At 45.1% G+C, this 18,327-nt stretch overlaps 2 protein-coding genes across 2 annotated transcripts in view; one reads left to right on the top strand and one right to left on the bottom strand.

Moving 5' to 3' along the window:
• The window catches only part of GOLGB1 (golgin B1), a 51,419-nt gene extending 37,532 nt beyond the window's left edge, over positions 1-13,887 (bottom strand). The window contains exons 1-6 of the mRNA XM_056339904.1: positions 13,801-13,887; positions 9,972-10,110; positions 6,996-7,092; positions 6,204-6,356; positions 5,292-5,444; positions 2,037-2,189 (exon numbers count right to left, since the gene is read on the bottom strand). Of these exons, the coding sequence (XP_056195879.1) occupies positions 2,037-2,189; positions 5,292-5,444; positions 6,204-6,356; positions 6,996-7,085 (549 nt within the window). The 5' untranslated portion in view covers positions 7,086-7,092; positions 9,972-10,110; positions 13,801-13,887. The remainder of the gene's footprint in view (positions 1-2,036; positions 2,190-5,291; positions 5,445-6,203; positions 6,357-6,995; positions 7,093-9,971; positions 10,111-13,800) is intronic.
• On the top strand, positions 8,410-13,990 carry LOC130149735 (proline-rich protein 2-like). Its single transcript, XM_056339699.1, has 2 exons — positions 8,410-8,483; positions 13,186-13,990. Exons 1-2 carry the CDS (start codon positions 8,410-8,412, stop codon positions 13,988-13,990), a joined length of 879 nt encoding a protein of 292 aa, XP_056195674.1.
• Positions 13,991-18,327: the final 4,337 nt, after the last annotated feature.

Here is an 18,327-nt window from a genome sequence, read left to right as displayed (position 1 = left end):
CAAAGAATACTCTGTTCCAGTTATTCCAAAGCTCATCACAGAACAGCAACGGCAGGCAGGGAAGAATCCAAATTCTGACTCTGAGGAAGGGACACCCTACACAGGCCTTGTTCCCCCCCTCCTCAGAGAGCCATCAGTCCCACTGTCAAAGTATGAAACCCATTAAGATGACTTCACTGTGGAGCACCATTTGCACCAAGGGTTGTTACTGCCTAGGGGTATAGGATGCAGGTGAAGAGCATTTGGGTATTGCAAAAGACTTTTAAAGGAGGAAAGATAGGCAGAGAAATGGATGGACCTAGGTGATTTGGGGAGGAACAAAAATGAAAAAAATAGAGCATAAGGGAATTAAAAAAGGCCAGTTGTGTAAACAGCAGGTGCTCAATACGCTTGCCTGGCCACGCCCTGCACCTGATAGCAGTCTGTCCTGTGTTCTTAGTAAACACCATTTCTAACCCTTCCATTGTGGGAGAGGGTCTCTATTCAGTGTGCATATGGGGGGGATCTAAGTGCTAGTAATTGGAATCAGACTGTGGGTCAAAGGGCCTATGTGCCCACGGTGCTAACAATGGGAGTGATTAGAGCAAGTGAACTAAAGTGCCAGCAGCTGCAGTGGAACCACAGGTCAGAGGGCCTGCGTGCACATGGGGCCAGAAACTGGAACAAGTGTAAGCATGCAAGTGAATGTATAGTCACTAGCAAGTATCAAGCTGGACTAGCTGGCAAGTGAAGTAGCCTAGGAGCAAGGACAGAGGGAGGGGATGTTGCCCAAGGGTGAGACCAAAAGGCAGACTTGGCTACTGGACAGGCCAGGGGAGTTCTGGCCAGCTGTCAGAGACCATAGGGTCCTGGGGGTCTCTAAGAGCGAGACCTGCTTTTGTGTGTGTGTGAATCTCTAAGGGAGCTGGCTACTAGAGAACAGGGGAGTCCTGGTCAACTGTGTGCAAGCACATGCCTGCATGTCTCTAAGAGTGAGAACACAGGGAGCGTGGCTACCAGAGGGACCAGGAGAGTCCTGGTCAGGGTTCGCATGTGTGTCTGTGTCTCTCTAAGAATAAGACTACTGGGGGTTGGCTGCTGAAAGGAACAAGGGAGCCCTGGTCAGGCGTGGTGGTGGTGGTGTGTGGGTGTTTGCATGCATGCATGCACTAATACGAGCATTCTTCTAAAAGCAAGCCAGCCCAGGAGTGTTGGCTACTGGAGGGACCAGGGGAGACCCAGCCGGCTCTGTGCACACGTGTGTGAGCAATGGGTCTGTACCAGCAGCTGGTGTAGAGCTGTGGGCCCTGGGGCTTTGCATGTCCCACAGCAACTGGGGATACTGGGATCCAGAGGCCAGTTACTGGGCAGACCAAGTGTCCAAGCACAGCTGTTGGTGAGATGCACAATGTACATCCATATATGTTCTTACTCTTCTCTCACCTGAACTGCCATAGAGGAGAACAGGGTGAGGCTGTTGGTGCTGTTTGTATTCATGTGAGTGCTGGGTCCTTCTGTCTGCGTTACCCATGTGGCTGGCCACCTATATATGCATACAGGAGCTGTATATGCGTGACTGCTGGGAACACATTCTCAGCCATGCTACTGGCTGGACTGGGGGGCATGGAGCTTTGGCAACCTCGCCCCTGTCAGGCTACAGGATTTAGCCATATTCCCTAGCAGCAGCACATCCTCAGAAACAACTGTTTGAAATTATCCAGTGACAAGACGCGTAGGCATGGTTCAAAGCTGCATTAGGGGAGGTTCAGACTTGACATTACGAAACATACCTTTTACCAAGAGGGTGGTCATGAACTGGAACAGGATTCCTAAAAAGGTATCAATGCCCCTTGCCTGTCAGTGTTTAAGAGGCATTTGGACAATGCCCTCAATATGCTTTAGCAGCTTTTGGTCAGCCCTGAAATGGCCAGGCAGTTGGATTAGATGATCATTGCAGGTCTCTTCCAGCTGAACTATTCTATTCCATTATGCTAGAATAAGTGGTGGGGTGGAAACAGACATAAACACAGACTGATGAACAGAAAAATTTTCTGTACCTGTGTGGCGTATTTGATTTCAGCATCTTTCAGATTCACTTTGGCTAGAGCCAGCTGTTCTTTCAGATCCTGAACAATCTCCTCTTGCTCCCTGAGCTGCTCTTTTAGTGCTCCAGCTTCTTCACTGTGTGCTTCACTTGTATTTTGGTCATTCTGATATTGCAAGGAGAAAGAAGTGTGAAGAAAAGAAACGGAAGAAAATAAACTGATCAGTATTACCAGAATTAAAAAAAATAAATTAGAATGCTACTGTACTCTTGACTCTTAACCAGATGCTTATTTCTACTACATTTCTTAACTTCACATTTTAATTTGTGTCTTTAAATGAAGTTGTTCTTCAGAATGAATGAAGAAAAAAGTAACTGTTTTCCCTATTTCTGTGTAGATATGCACAAGATGTCTTTAACTGGGAAGTGTCAAATCACATTGGAATGGATAATTATCCATGAATGCTTACCATACAAACTAAGGTAAATCATATTATTAACTAAAATATAATACATAATGTATGATATGACCACCTTAATCTGTGAGGCTTTTTAATTTCACAGATTTTGCTAATACCAGAAATTAAACATTTTTTAATTAGCAACAGAAGAATATTCTCCACTTGACAAAGGGTCAGACCTTATATACTCCAGACTACAGAAAATGCCCATGGAAATCTCCTTAGACTAAAGTGACTTACAGCAATGAACCTATTAGAAATAAGCAAAGGGATCACACAATCATCAGTTCTACTCCACTCCAAGGCACTAAAATACTCCATTTATGACCATGAAATTTAAACTTGGACAGCATTTCACAAAAACATGTGCTTAGGTTATGTCTACTCAGACGTATGAGCACGCTACATCTGCACCTTTTTTTGTCTTTCAAAGACCATCTGCATGGCAGGCAATCCTCTAATACCTCAGCTGTACACCTGCTTAACACAGAATCAGATATTAAATCCAGCATATCAAAACTATCACGGAGGAGCAGGAGAAACATTCATCTATTGTTACAATCTCAGCACTCCCAACTACTTCAAGCACTTAGTGCTGGGGATTTTTGACCGAATAGATATAAAAAAAATGTATCTCTTTCCTTTTCCTTGTCACAGGCATTAGAACAAAGATCACCAATAACATATCGAGTCTACAGAGCATTTACGTCCTTTAAAGCCAATCTGAAAAATTTATGAAGGCTTTTAGAAGGACTTATAAGTCAGTGTAATAAGAATAAGGTACTGTTCCCCAAAAGCTGTGTCACCTACAGAGAAGGTCTTTGGAAGCAGATAGAATAGACAGACAGGGGAAAGCTTTAATTGCACTTAAGCTTAGAAGTAGAACAGGAGAAAAAAAACCCCTGAAACAACAAAAGTGCAGGAAGCTTTAAGAAGCAAGGGATATACTAATTCATAATGCTGGGGCAACAACAGTTGCTAGGGGGGGAAAGATGGGTGGATTAATTTACTTATTTGGGATTAGCTTTCAGAATTGATATTTACAGTCAGATTTGGAAAAGCTTCTGATAAAGTTGTTGCACACTGGCCACTACATGGAGTGCCACAATTAAGGACAGTAGCATAGCCACAAAGTTCCCAGAGCTCAAGTTTTCAAATATCATGCTTTTCCAAAATGTATAAACTCTTGTACCTGAACATAATTTGTGTTTACCCATTTTAAAAGTTTAAGAAGAGCCTCAATTGTTCTGTATACAAATGCCAACTACTTAATAGAAAGATATAAGCTGATTTTTCAATTCTCCTCAAAATGAGGCACTCTTAAAAGCACAGAAACTAACAGTACCAATTAGATATTCTAAATACAGCCTTGTCTACACTCCACAAGGCCTTGCCACTCTTAGTACAATAGTTGGAAAGACAGCTGTTTGACTTACATAATAACCAAAAGAGTAGGTGTCTTAAAAATCTATACCACGCTGATTAACTGATTATAAGCTTTCTCTCATTTTGCCTTCAACTAATGAATTTGAATTTTGAAGCCAGAACACTTATTAGACCATAACAGGAAGTCTACACAATGTGATGTAACAGCAACACAGGTCTACAAACCGTACATGTGAATAAGCTTAAAAAAAAAAAAAAAGCGCCTCAGCAGCAGGACAGCAATGCAAAGTGACATAGCTTAACAGCCTCCAGGGCCTTCACTGCAGATGGGGGATTTTTTTCATGGCCTTCCAGTATACAGTGGCAGGATACCACAATTACTTGGCCTTGCACTTGTTAAATTTTGCTTTATTTTCATATTACGTCAATCCTCAAGGTCATCCAGGTCTTCCTTTATGAAAACCAAACGCTGCTTTGCATTGAGAAAGAGTATCGAGATTGTATTGCAAAGTGGATTACAGTAGCACATGATTTTACAGTAGCATGATTTACAGTCGCAATGATTTTATGATGCCATCAATCAAAAATAGTAAGCACAAGTCACGGAGCCAATTTTTACTCCATCAGTCATCACCCCTCACCTAACAGCTCTCTTACTCACCCTTTATAATGTTTCTGATACCCTTTTAAATCTTTTTATTCCAATGTTTTAAATAACCTTTGTCTTCTCTGGTTTAACAAACATCATCTGAAGTCCTGCAAGCTGTTTGGACTTCTGTCATATTTCCCTTGCCTAATATTACTAAGTTTTTAAAGAAAACCATGTGATCAGCAGAAAAAAATTAAGTTTCCAAAAATAACCAATGCCAATGGGAGCTTATAGCTAGTAGCTAATAGCTTCTTTAATGTCTTGGTACAGGACACTTTCCCCTCATTTTTTACCTAGCTTTACACAGTTGTGGCTTGTTAACCACAAAACATCGCAGCAGCACAGGAAGCTACACTGTTGGAAAGTTATATGTTGCTTTTTCTACATGTAAGTTACTGTCTTTCGATTTTAATGACCTCCCTACCTCCTTGTTCTTGTATTTCAGCAACCTTCCTTCTGCTGTACTTATGTGACAGGTAATATTTTGAAACTTACAGCTCAGATGTGATTTCTTCAGGAAACAACTTAGCTACAACAGATTACTGAAGGTATGCAAGTGAAACTGGCCCATACCCTTGAGGAGGTCAAGTTGTGCACTCCAAGGGCATCTGCAGTACAACAGCTTCCTACAGCATAGACATCCTTGTGGGAACTATGAATGTCCTGCTAACAAGACAGATAGGACATGCTAACTCACTGGGACCTAAAATGTAGGGTGGCACCAGGTTATCAGTAGAGGCCAACATCATTTGAGCAGCCCTGTTCTCCCAACCTTGAAATACGCTTGCTCTTCTGATAAGGTCTGTGCAGGTAATGGTGATCCCTTCTCTGTCAGCTCCTCAATGCGTTTGTTCAGAGAGGCCAGTTTGGCTTTGGCCTGAAGTTTAAGCTTCAGCAGCTTAGCATCTGCAGCCTCTCGCTCTTCCTGTAAAAGAAAGATATAAACTGCAACTAAAATTCCAGTGCTATCACACCAAAAGCACCACTTGGAAAAGTTACATAATTTGTCAGCCTGCCGTTCTTTGTTCAAACCTGCCTCCCCAGTAACAGTGCTAATCAAAACACATCCAGGAAACAAATTTGCTCTGAACCACTACACACAGCAAAACAGTTAGCTTCTGCTCTAGTACTTTCTGTTCAAGGGACTGATCACTCAAGGAACTTCTTGCAGTTAGTACAAACTCGGTTTGACTTGCTCTACTCAGCCCCTCAACACTATCTCAAGTATCTGCTCTTTCTCTCATGTCATGCCTCAGGGTATACAATATGTACCTTTGGTTACCGTGCTGTAACACCACTGGACTGCTGGGTGACTGCAGCACAGTCTGCTCTTTGTCTCAAAACTCTGAAGTGGGGAAAGAAAAACCTCATACAAAAGATATTAATATTTATTAGAGCCACCAGGAATCCACACTGGCCTTCAGGAGCTCCAAGACAAAATGTTACATAGCCTGGATGTAAGTAATCTACTCCAGAAGGAATTACCTCTATGCAAAACGTACAGAAGCTATCCTACATCTCTTGGGCTAGGGTCCATTCTTTGGATTCCAACAATTCTCTGGAACTGATACATTTAGTAGTACAGATGTCTCAAATGTTCAAAAGAAACCATAGCTTGGCTTGCATAGAAAGCTGAAGCAGCATTTTACCATTGCTCCCAGGTCCCCAGTGAAAGAAATCATACCTTGAGTACAGTTTCTTTTTGCTGGAGCTGGGCATCCTTTTCTCTGATCAAATCCTTTAGGTGAACAACTAGTTTTTCTGTTTGGGCTAGGCGCTCCAATAGCTCCTCAGGTGCCTCCTCCATGTTTTCTGCTTCTGTCTCTAAAGCTTGTACCTGAAAATGAAATGAGTGCTCTGGAGGAAAAAAAAAAGTCCAAACAGACTGCAGCATAGCATCTAACTGGCATCTTCAGCTCCACTCCTAAATGTTGCGCTCCGTTCCTTGCCAAGCATTTCATGTAGCCTATAGAACTATATACAATTAGGCGAAATCAGGAGGAAAGCTCAGGATATCCATAAGCCAATACACAGAAAAAAGAGCATGTTCGCCAAACACAACAAAAGCAAATCTGAAACTGAGTGGCACAGGAGGGACTCTACCACTCACACGCCATCCACCATCTCAAGTACCAAAGGGCAACATACAGATCAGCCTTCCACCCTCACCCAACCATGCAGAGCTCCCCTTTCTGCTACTGAATCATTAGCACCCTTAAAAGTCTTTCTTCACCCTAGTTCTAGTTTGTTTTCTAGGATCACCCTGAGACGTGGAAACTAAAGAGATCATGGTCTGCCCCACAAAAATGGTGAATTAAGAGGTCAGGAATACAGAAGCAGCAGAGTGGGATGACAGCTCAGTCTACCGGTCAGCAATGAAGCAGCAGAAAACAGTTCTCGTTACAGTCAAACTATTCATACTTTTCAAACTAACTCTCAGTAACATCTGTAAGTCTTTAGATAACACTGTACTTACAGCAACTGAGGATTCAGTAACCGCATCTCCATCATCACCTGACAGCTCTTGCAAAACAGTATTTGCTAAACCTGACAAACGGCTCAGCATTTTCAGCCTAAAACAAAACAAAGAGTCAGAATATGGTTACAGAGTCAAAACTGCTAAGAAGAATAAGCATCCCTTCATGCTGACCTGTAACATTATAGAGATGACCAGGCTTACCTCCGCCAAGAGAGAAAAGCCAAAGTAAAACCTCAGGAATAAAGAAATGACCATGTTAACAAAAGCAGCAAGACACTTTGAACATAAAAGCAGATGATATGCTAGTAAGACACATGAAGATACCTTCACCACTCTACATGTATGATTGAAAAATATGTTTCTATACCAGATTTCAAGTCACTGTCATAGTTCATTCTTTATCTTTCTTAACAATGACATTAGAGAACCATGATCTGTTCAGTCTACTCAAAAGAAGGGTAAGTGATTCTTAAACGAAGTCACTTCTTTACAGGCCATACATAAAAGGCTTCTGTTAATAAGTAGTGGGAATGGTGAACTCAGCCCTGACATTTGATTACTAAATGCAAGTGTGTCTCATTACAGAGATGATGAGACCTCTGCATGTCACATATATGACAGCGTAGGACCTTGACATAGGGACAGGGTGGAGAGGGCATGTATTTCCACAGCTGCTGCTTAGCATACCTTCTTCCCTTTGCTTGAAATTCAGGACCCAAACTGATCCAGCAAGTGGAGGAAACCTTTAAACCATTAAAAGATGGAATCTTCTAATATGACAAGAAGTATCTGTTTAGCTAGAAGTAGGCTTCTAAAGCTGGCTACAATGATCCACTCATTCCTGACCTCCTTTATCTTAGTAAGCAAAAAAGAACCAGAAAAAGGCAGCAAGAAGTACCAGTCAGCAATACATAATTTGCCATTGTAGGGAGCGGAAATTAAGTTCTCCATCATTAACCCAGACAAGGCGATACAATCCACCTCAGTAAGTTCCCGAGATTCTAATGAGTAGTTGATAACCCAAAGTATAGTGCTGCCCACCAGAGGAATCTCAAAAGAAAGAGATAGAAATATCATGAAGTTCAGAAAAGGCAAATACAGAGCCCAACACCTGGGATGGAACAAACATACGCACTAGTACAGACTGAGGACAAACTGGCTGCAAAACCGTGTTGCAGAAGAGAACCTAGGGATGCTGGTGGATAAGCTCAACATGAGTCAGTAGAGTGCTCTCACAGCAGTGAAGGTCAGCTATATACCGAGTTGTACTAGTAAGACTGCAGCCAGCTGGTTGAGGGAAACAATTATTCCTTTATGTTCAGCACTTGTAAGACTACATTTAAAGTACAGTGTCCCCGATACACAAAAATGACAGGGACAAACCGAAGCAAGTATAGCAGAAAGCCCCAGGATGATTGGTGGTTGCATTACAAGACATAAGGAGAGGCTAAGAATGCCAGGCTTGTTCAGCCTTGAGAACAGCAGGTAAGGAGGGGGATATAATCGCTGTCTTCTCCATAATCACCTATTAGGTAGTTAAAGACAGAGCCAGACACTTACAGGGTGCACAGCAGGTGGACATGAGGCAATGGACACATGTTGCAGCATAAGAAATTTCAATCAGAAAAAAAATACGCACACGGAAGATGATAAAAAAATATTGGAATAGGCTCAGAGCAACCTGATCTAACTTTGAAGCCAGCTGTGCTAGGAACAGAGGGTTTGACCAATCCTGTGATAAAAATGTATTAAACTGATGACTGCTTATGAAAAAGTCTTTGTCTTTAATTACGGATCGCTCAACTTGGACAGTGAGCTCGGGGCACTCAAGGACAACTTTAATGAGCAGGTGGTGTTTGTCTCAAGCCCCCTGAACAATCAAGATATGAGCAGGACCATCCAGACAATAAATATTGTGTTCAGCTGTGTCATGATGGTAACTCCACCATGCTCAGGCATCTGGCCAACGTCCCTGGCATGTGTGAACCCTATGAAACATGAGACAGTGCACGCCTGCACCTAGCCTAAACTTAAAAGTTTGCATACACTAGGTGTGTATACTATTTTCGTTTTTCACTGAGTATGAAGGCAGGTAAGCTCCAGGACTGGGCCAGAAGCCTCACCTATGGGTGGACACACCGCATAGGAATTCTCCCAGTTACCAAGAGATTCCTGGCGCCAGCTGCAATGGGGCTTCCCAGCCAAAATGTGGGCCTGGATGATGTTAAGGTGGTAATTGGTGATGTGTCCTTTTCTTAGTCTCCGTAACGCTTTGCAGTAATGATCTGATGCTTCGCTCCTATTGCTCTTTTATCGTATTATGCATAATAACTAGTACTGTTTCCTTTTATCATATTGCATGTTGTTTTCCTTTATTATAGTGTAATTTAATAAACTGCATTTATTCTTATATTTGATTCGGAATTCATTTTTGCTTGGTATCCAGTCAATCAGCAAAACAAATGTCAACATCTCTTAAGACCTAAATCATTCTAGCATTCTATGAAGAAAGGTCACGTGACACCTGACATATCTCTTAACAGAAAAGCTTACATCTATCCCAACTGTAAGTCCATGCCTGTAAATGGCAAAATAATTTGTACAAATGTAAAAGAAGTTCCAATAGCGCAAACTGAAACTAGGCAAACTCACATTAGCCATAAGATCAAGTTTACATTTACAATAATTATCTCCATCAAATGGAATCTTTTAATATGACAAGAAGTCTCGGTTTAGCTAGAAGTAGGCTTCTAAAGCTGGCTACAATGATCCACTCATTCCTGATCTCTTAGTAAGCAAATCTTTGATTTTAGATTGCCACAGAACATGTGGAAATACTGACAATGGAGAGAACAGTAGTGCGTTATTTTTCTGTAGCAGTCACATCTTCTAACCAACTTTTTTTGCAGAAGTAGAAAATGTCACAATGCACATTAAAGTATCAATAGCAGAAAAGGGAATATGAACACCAACCACTTTCATGCGCCAGGTAGCTCATAGGTCTGCTTATTCAGTAGTAAAGAGGTTTCCAAGGCAGAACAGTCATACACAGGTCCTTCACACCATTCTTTTTTTAACTCTTGCGTACTGGCAGGTTGCATGAACCAAGACTCTAGACAGATAAAAAAAAGAAAAAAGAGGAAAATAATTTACCCAACAGTACAGAAGTAAGTCAATCCCAGTGTACTGTGTAGGATGAGGAATGATTACAGTCAGTCATTCGCAATAAGCATAAGAAGTGTTCAGAAAACTGGATTTCTCCTGTTCTTGCTGAGACATGCCCTGGTTTCTTATACTGAATGGCATAAGCTTAGTTTCTTCAGCCTACAGAATAAAATGCTTGAGAAGCTGTTTGTGAGCAAAAGGACATGAGGAGAGAAGCCAGGCCTCAGTCTCTTGCCAAGGGCTCTGGAGGGTGAAACTATTAATGAAGCATACTATCAGAAAGCCAAGATTGTCTACATTCTGTATCAATACAATAGCCCATGAAAAAAGTGCTAGTACTTTGCTTTTCAGCTGGCCCTAGGTGAGCCTGAGGCATGGAATACCAGAATAAGTTTTACCATTCCTGCTAGAGAAATGTCTTGTCAACATCAACTGTGCACCAAGCTGGTAATATAAGACTTAAAGACCTGGAATCCCCGATTCATTGTAAGAATAATAAAGTATTTACAGTTTTGTAAACCACCACCCCCACAATGCCCCAGGAACAGAACCTGCTGTCTTGGCAGAAGTAAAAGCACATGTTAGAAAAAAGTCATCCAAATGCAAAACCGCCTCTTTTTAACTGTCAGCAAGCAATATTTGAAGAGGATGGATCTGACCTTGCTATTGAGCATTAGGCCACAGCTTCTTAAAGTCACAAGTGCACAGTATGTGGTTGAGATGTGACTTGAGATAATATAAAATAATATGATTCAGGACTGATAGAAGTGATAGGTGAATTATTAGAAGTAGTATTAGAAATAAGGGGAAAAAAAGAATCCATGCATCTCCAGATATCAGTTGTAACTAGAAATATGTATGGGGCTCAGCACCTATCTGCATGCTACAGGCATTACAATTTCAGGAATATGTACAGGGACTATGTTGAAAAAAAGATTCCGTGGCCTTTGTCCAGGCTGGATACATTAACCTGATACTGAACTCAAGCTAATATGCCTTGCTGGGCTTGGCTTACACCTGGCCTCCTGAAAATACAAACAGAGGAACTGAGGCCTGTTTGCAACTATTTGCACAGGCACGGACTTTAATAAACTGAACTCAAGTCTTAAAGATTCGAACTCACTTTTAGATTATATTCTCAGGTGAACCGAGTATGGCAAGGGATGTGAAGGGGAATGAAAAGTGATTCTACAATTATATAAATAGCTAAAGGAAGTCCAGAGAAAACATGGACCCACTACTAAATGCGGCAGGGGCCCTGAACACTGCAAAGGCTCACTTACTTTCCCTCAGTTTTTAGTGGCAAGACTAGGCTTCAGGAATCCCAGGCCACCAACACCTGAGGGAAAGTCTGGAGCAAAGACTACTTACCTTATGAGGAAGAGGACCAGGCTAGGGAGCACAAACTCATCATAGACAAGTTCATGGGGCTTGAGAGGATGCACCAGAAGTGTATAGACAGCTGGCTGATATCACTGCAGAGCGCACCCTCAGCAACTTTGCAGCTGACACAAAACTGGGAAGAGTGGCTGATACCCCGCAAAGGGGTGTGCTGTCATCCAGAGGGACCAGGACAGGCTGGCAAAATGAGCCAACAGGAAACTAATGAAGTTCACCAAAGGGAAATGCAAACTCCTGCACCTGGGGAGGTATAACCCCCTGCACCAGTATATGCTGGAGACAGACCAGCTGAAAAGCAGCTCTGCAGAGAAAAACCTGAGAGGATCATGGTGGGTGGACAACAAGTTGACCATAAGCCATCAATGCACCCTCATGACAAACAGCATGACAACATCCAACAGCATCCTGGGCTGCATTAGGAGTGTTGCCAGGAGGAAGGTGATCCTTGCTCTCTACTCAGCACTGGTGAGGCCACATCTGGAGTACTGTGTCCAGTTCTGGACTCCCCAGAACAAGAGAGGTGGGACTTGTTAGAGCAAATTCAGTGAAGGACAACACAGAGAAGGTTCAGGGAGGATCTTATCACAGAACGGGTGAGGTCAGAAGAAACCTCCAGAGGTCACCTGGTCCAACCTCACTGCTCAAACAGAGCCACCCAGAGCCAGTTGCCCAGGACTGTCCAGACAGCTTTTAAGTATCTCAGGGACAAAGGCTCTACAATCTCCCTGGGCAACCTGTGCCTGTGCTCAGTAATGTACGTAGTAAAAAAAGATTTCCTGATGTTCAGCGGGAACCTTCTGTGTTTCAGTTTGTGTTCGCTGCTTCCCATCCTGCCACTGGACACCACTGTAAAGAGCCTGGCTCAGTCTTGTTTGAGCCATCCCTGATAAAAAAATCCAGGAACAAACATAACATAGTCTTAAATACTGTCCCAAAGCCAACAGCCCACATGCAAGGTAGTAGCTGTCTCACGTGTTAGTCTCAGGGACTTGTGGCAGGAATAACCTGGAGCTTGCACTTCGTATTTGCTTCTGAGCTTATACCAGGAAAACTTTATACAGTGCTGACCAACTTCCTCATAAACAGAAGTAGACAAACACAGAAAGACAGAGGTTATTCTGTGTTCCACTGCCTCACCCAAATAAAGTAAACAGTACAGCTCTCAGGACAAGGCTATCACTCTTCCAGGGTCATACAGACTTTGGTATGGATTTCCATTTTTGTAACGAATAGCAGAACACAAAAGATATGCACTGTATTCATGATGTAAGCCAGAATTTTTGTGTTCTGACTGTAGTTGAAAATAATATTTTGCTCAGCACTCCCATGACTAAGAAACTTTTACTCATGAGACCTTAATTTGAACACTGTGACTACCAGCAGTGTTCTAGAAGAGGCTCCATTACTCTGAAATATACTTGCCCTACTGGGAATGGCCTGAGTCCATTACTAGTCATAGGACAGTCTGCATATGAATAATGAGCAGTGCATAAATCCATGCATTTTTATCTCTAGGTATTAGCCACAGGGAAGAATGAATAAATCAGGGAAAACCGCTGTCAAGTCTATTATAAGTTTTTTACACAGAAGTTTAATTCTTTGCTCTTCCCTTCTTTTGAAGGCAAACAGGTATAGAAGGCACTGCTGCTGTACGCAAGCCCCAGACCAAGCCTCTCACACTGTGCAGAGGGGCTCTACAAGGGACAAGGCTCGAAGGAGAGCTACAGATCTCCACCACCGCTGCCCCCCGCAACCCCAGGCCTCAGGAGCACGCCACAACCTTCCACCGAGAGGAGGGGAAGCCAGCGCCGAGGCAGCTACAGAACACACGCTGCCCCACCGGCCCCGCAGATTCACCGACGAGAGCTTGGCCGGCCACAGCTCCTCCGGCGGGCGCCCCGGGACACAAACCTCCCCAGGGGGGTACCTCCCCGGGCGGGCCCCGCTGCGCGGCACACCTGGGCCCCGCGGCCATAGCGGCACGGCCACAGCGTAGGCACCGGCGTGGCGGGGCCAGGCGGACCGGACTGCGGAGCCCGGGAGAGAACGGTCCGCCGCCAGCCCGGGCCGCTCCTCACCGCCCCGCATCCCAGCACCTGCGAATCCGCCCCGGTTCCTCTAACGCTGCGGGCCAGCAAGGCCGCCGCCACGGGGCTGGCGGCCGTGTCCTGGCGCTGCGTGACGGAAAAAGCCCAGCCCGGGCCCACCGCCGAGGGGCGGAGGGGGAAGCACTGACCTGCAGGCGACGCGCACCCGCCGGCGACGGCTCCGTCGCAGTGAAACCAATCCCGCCCCCAGCCACCTCAGCACCGGAACATGCCGCGGCAGCTTCCGCCTCCCTCACAGCCCCGCCTCCTAGCGGGAGGAAAGCCAATAAGCTACGGAGCTACGAAGATAGACACGTCAGTCAGCTAATTGCGACGTAGCATCCGCCTCGGCGCCATGGTTATCCTGCAACATGGCACAAAATCACCAATCCCGAGTAGGGCTTGGGGTCCCGCCCAATAACAAGGAAGCAACCAATCAGCCGCGGCTGCCTGAGGCATCGCCAGGGTGCGGTGGGACGGCGGCAGCGATAGGCTGTTTGGTCCACGCGTGTGCGGGTGACGGGACAGCTGGGGTGGGAGGGAGCCTAGCGGTCATCTGGTCTACCCTCTGCTGTGGGCAGGGACAGCTCTTGCTACATCTGGTTGCTAAAAGCCACGTCCAGCCTGGCCTTGAGTGTCCAGTCTGAGCCTGCCCTCTGTCAGTTTAAAACTGTCACCCCTTGTCCTGTCACTACAGGCCCTGGTAAAAAGTCTTTCTTCTAAGCCCCCAAAAGAGGCAGGGGGGGTGTCAGTCTCTGTGGTGCCCTGTACATGTCTCTGATAGGTTTACTTTGTTACTCCTAAACCACTTTTGTCCAGTTCTGGGCCTGCATTTACTTAACCAATCATTAGGTAATTGTTTACCGCCAGGGGGTCTCCAGCACAAAGCCTTTGCCCCATCTGTGTCTGTTCTCTCCTGTGTCAAATCCTGCATCTCCCACTTCTCCAGACCTCAGCTGTTTCACCAGGCCTGTCTTTCTCTACATCTTGTGTTAAGAGCCGTAAACATCTCATGCCACCTAGAATAACTGCTTGCTATTACTACCTGTATAAAACCATGGTTGTACCACACAAGCATAACTAACGAAATTGCCATACACATCTGCTAAATTAGAGAAATTATTCTCACAGCTAAGCCAAGTGAAAGAAAGCTGCAGGCCAGTGGTGAACAATTCAGGGCAGCTCTGGCAAGCCTTAGCCCTGGGGCCTTGTGAACTGGGCACGGAGCCCATGGCCATGCCCGGTGGCAGGACTACACAGTGTCACCAGAAGCAGCATTATGAGTGCATTCAAATATATATGCTAACACATAATGGAGACAGCTAGGAGGCAAGGGTGATTGTGCTGCTCTGACTTCATAAAGTCTTCATGACCTTCATCAAGTTCAAAAAAGCCAAGTGCGAGGTTTTACAGCTGGATGGGGGCAATACCCAGTACCGTTACAGACTAGGAAGTGAAGGGATTGAGAGGAGGCCTGAGAACAACTCGAGGATACTGGTAAACAGAAAATTGGACAGATGCCAGAAACGTGCAGTGGCAGCCCAGAAAGCCAACCATAATCTGGGCTGCATCAGAAGAAGTGTGGGCAGCAGGTCGAGGGAGGTGATTCTGACCCTCTGCTTTCCTGAGACGCCACCTGCAGCGCTTCGTTCAGCTCTGGGGTACCAACATAAGAAGGACATGGACCTGTTGGAGTGAGTCCATAGGAGGCCACAAAGATGATCAGAGGGCTGGAGCACCTCTCCTGGGCAGACAGGCTGAGAGAGTCAGGGCTGTTCAGCCTGGAGGAGAGAAGGCTCCGGGGAGACCTTAGAGCGGCCTTCCAGTACCTAAAGGGGCTGACAGGAAAGCTGCAGAGGGACTTTTCACAGGGGCCTGCAGTGATAGGACAAGGGGGGATGGCTTTAAGCTGAAAGAGGGCAGGTTTAGATTAGATCTAAGGAAGAAATTCTTTACTGTGAGGGCGGTGAGGCGCTGGCACAGGCTGCCCAGAGCAGCTGTGGCTGCCCCATCCCTGGAAGTGTTCAAGGCCAGTTTGGACGGGGCTGGGAGCAACCTGGTCTAGTGGGAGGTGTCCCTGTCCCTGGCAGGGGGTTGGAACTAGATGGCCTTTAAGGTCCCTTCCAACCGAAACCATTCTGTAATTCTATAATCTATGATTCTATATGTAAGGTATACTTCCTCTTTGTCCATAAAAAAGATTTTGAATGTAACACTGAGTTCTTAGTTTAAGAATGTTTAGTAACAGTGTCTAACAGAGGTAGAAATCCTCTATCTCCTTTACAGACTGTCCTTCTTAAATGGATTAATGGTGTTAATTTTCAAGGCTCAGTCATGCTAGTGTCTCACTATATTTCAGTAAGACCAATTTTTTATGGTCTTAATGTTTATCTGCAGCTTCAGTTTAAGTAGCTGAAACATTTGTGATACATAGTCTTGTTACACTGATTTAATATGCTCTTGAGAAAGTGAAGTTTAGGTGGTACTACTTACATTTTTATATGATGCTGGCCACAAATGGTAAGTACATGGACTGTTTAGTGCTGTTCATTGTTTCAGGATCTAAAATTACTTCTTTTTGTTTTATTATAAAATATTTCTGGGTTTGCATATTTTTTGTAAGTTATGCTACAAAAATAATCTCTGTGTTTTAACAGATACAGGTTTGAGAGGATAAAATGTTGGAACAACAAACATTTCTATGTAAAGATGCTATTGCCTGTGATTCTTTTGTGCTATTGTCAGGAGTTAGATCTGGTGGCCTGATAGAAGTGAGGCTGCTACAGCTCCATGCCCCCAGGTCCAACCAGTTGCAAAGCTGAGAATGTATTCTTAGTAAGCACACACAGAAACACATGTATACAACACATATATACATATGCACGCAGCCAGCAACACAGACAGAATCACCCAGCACTCACACAAACACAAGCAGCACCAATGGCTGCATTCTGTGCCACTCTCGGCTGATGAGGATGAAGATCCATCAGTGGGAAATATAGTCAAATGTGCAGTGCAGATCACTCTAGTAGCTGGACTTTGACACTCTGCTTACCCAGTAGCTGGTTCTGGGTGCCCCATCTCCCCAGGTGCTGTCACCTGGACATGCCAGACCCCCAAGGCCCACAGCCCCACTACAGCTGCTGGTACAGATCCCCTTGCACACACCAACATACACACAGACAGGTACGCTGTGGGTCCTTCCAGTAACTGTGATGAGACTCTCAGGATCCTTGTTTTCTCCAGCTGCCTCCTGCACAGAGAAACACACACAGAAAAGTGGGTCTTCCTTAGCCCCACACCTTACAGTCTCTCCAGTGGCTGGGCTGGACCCCTGGTGTTTCTGATAGTCAACTCCTCCAGTTGTCTCACTCACAGAGACATACACACAGCTGGTTCCCAAACCACTTAACCTATTTGATGGCTTATCTGGCTTGATGCTTACTAACATACATACTCTCACTCACTGTAGTTGCTAGAACCCAAGACATGCGGGACCTTGTGATCCATGGTCTGACACCAGTTGCTGGCACTTAGATCCTCACTGATTCCAGTTGCTGGCACCAAATACATGCAGGTTCCTGTGAGCTGTGGTCTCCGCTCCAGCTGTAGGCACTTAAATCCTCATGCACACATGTGCACACAGATCAGAGCTGGACAGCTAGAAAAAGAATTAGAAATGGTAGAAGACAGGAAAGACTGTGCTGATCAGACACAGGACATGGCTAGATACTCATACTGGCCAAAACCATTTTACATGCAACCAGCCCCTTGTATCCCCTTTCCCTCCATTTTCCCATGCTTGTTCATCCCCAAACCATCTAGACCAGGGGTCCTCAAACTATGGCCCATGGGCCGGACACAGCCCCCCTAGGGTCCTCAATCCCACCCCCTGGTATTTACAGGGCCGCCCCCTGCCAGGGGTTGAGGGGGGGGGGGGGGGAAACCAAGCAGTCGCAGATGGCTGCCTGCCACTTCATCCGTGTGCCAGCCCCCTGGTTAAAAAGTTTGAGGACCCGTGCTGTAGGGGAATGAAGACAGTGGGTTGATTGACATTGATAATATGCAGCTGTGGCCTTGCTTTGATGATGTGCAGCTGTAGCTCATCCCAGCAAAGTGGTTAAATAGCTCTGAGGAGCGTGGGAGTGAATGGTCCTGGATGAAGGAGGAGCCTGGGGAAGGGGAAAACCCCAATGTAGCAGCAACAGGGACTGTGGTCTGGCAACAGGAGGATGGAGGCCCAGCATAGACAGTAGGGTTTGACCATTGGTAAAGTTTTTTGCTGCTTGTTAGTTTCATAGTGCTGTGACAATTGGTGCCCCATGTGAGGCAAACTGATTTGGACTCAAATTGCTACATTTCCCCACCTTTGGTTCTTCCCCTAAACACCTCATGATAAGTTCTCTGCAATCCACAAATTCTCTTCCCCTGCACCCCATAATGTTTTTCCATACCCCTAGGCAGTCACCCAACTCAGTCTGTAAGACACTCTGACAACATCTCCCACTGACTTGTGATGGGTGTCACCTTCAGGCCTGTGGGGGCGATGGTTTCCCTATCGCAGCCTTAGAAGGAGCTGGGACAGGGGCTTAATTTCTCTTACTGGGTTATTTGGGGGTTTCCCCAGCCTGTGGTTGTCTCTTTTTGCTCCTTCCTGTTCATGCAAATGAGCCTTT

Source organism: Falco biarmicus, chromosome 5 (genome assembly GCF_023638135.1).
Source record: "Falco biarmicus isolate bFalBia1 chromosome 5, bFalBia1.pri, whole genome shotgun sequence".
In the NCBI taxonomy this organism is placed as follows: Eukaryota; Metazoa; Chordata; class Aves; order Falconiformes; family Falconidae; genus Falco; species Falco biarmicus.
Note: the sequence above shows the minus strand (reverse complement) of the source record. Positions and strands in the feature narration are given on the sequence as shown.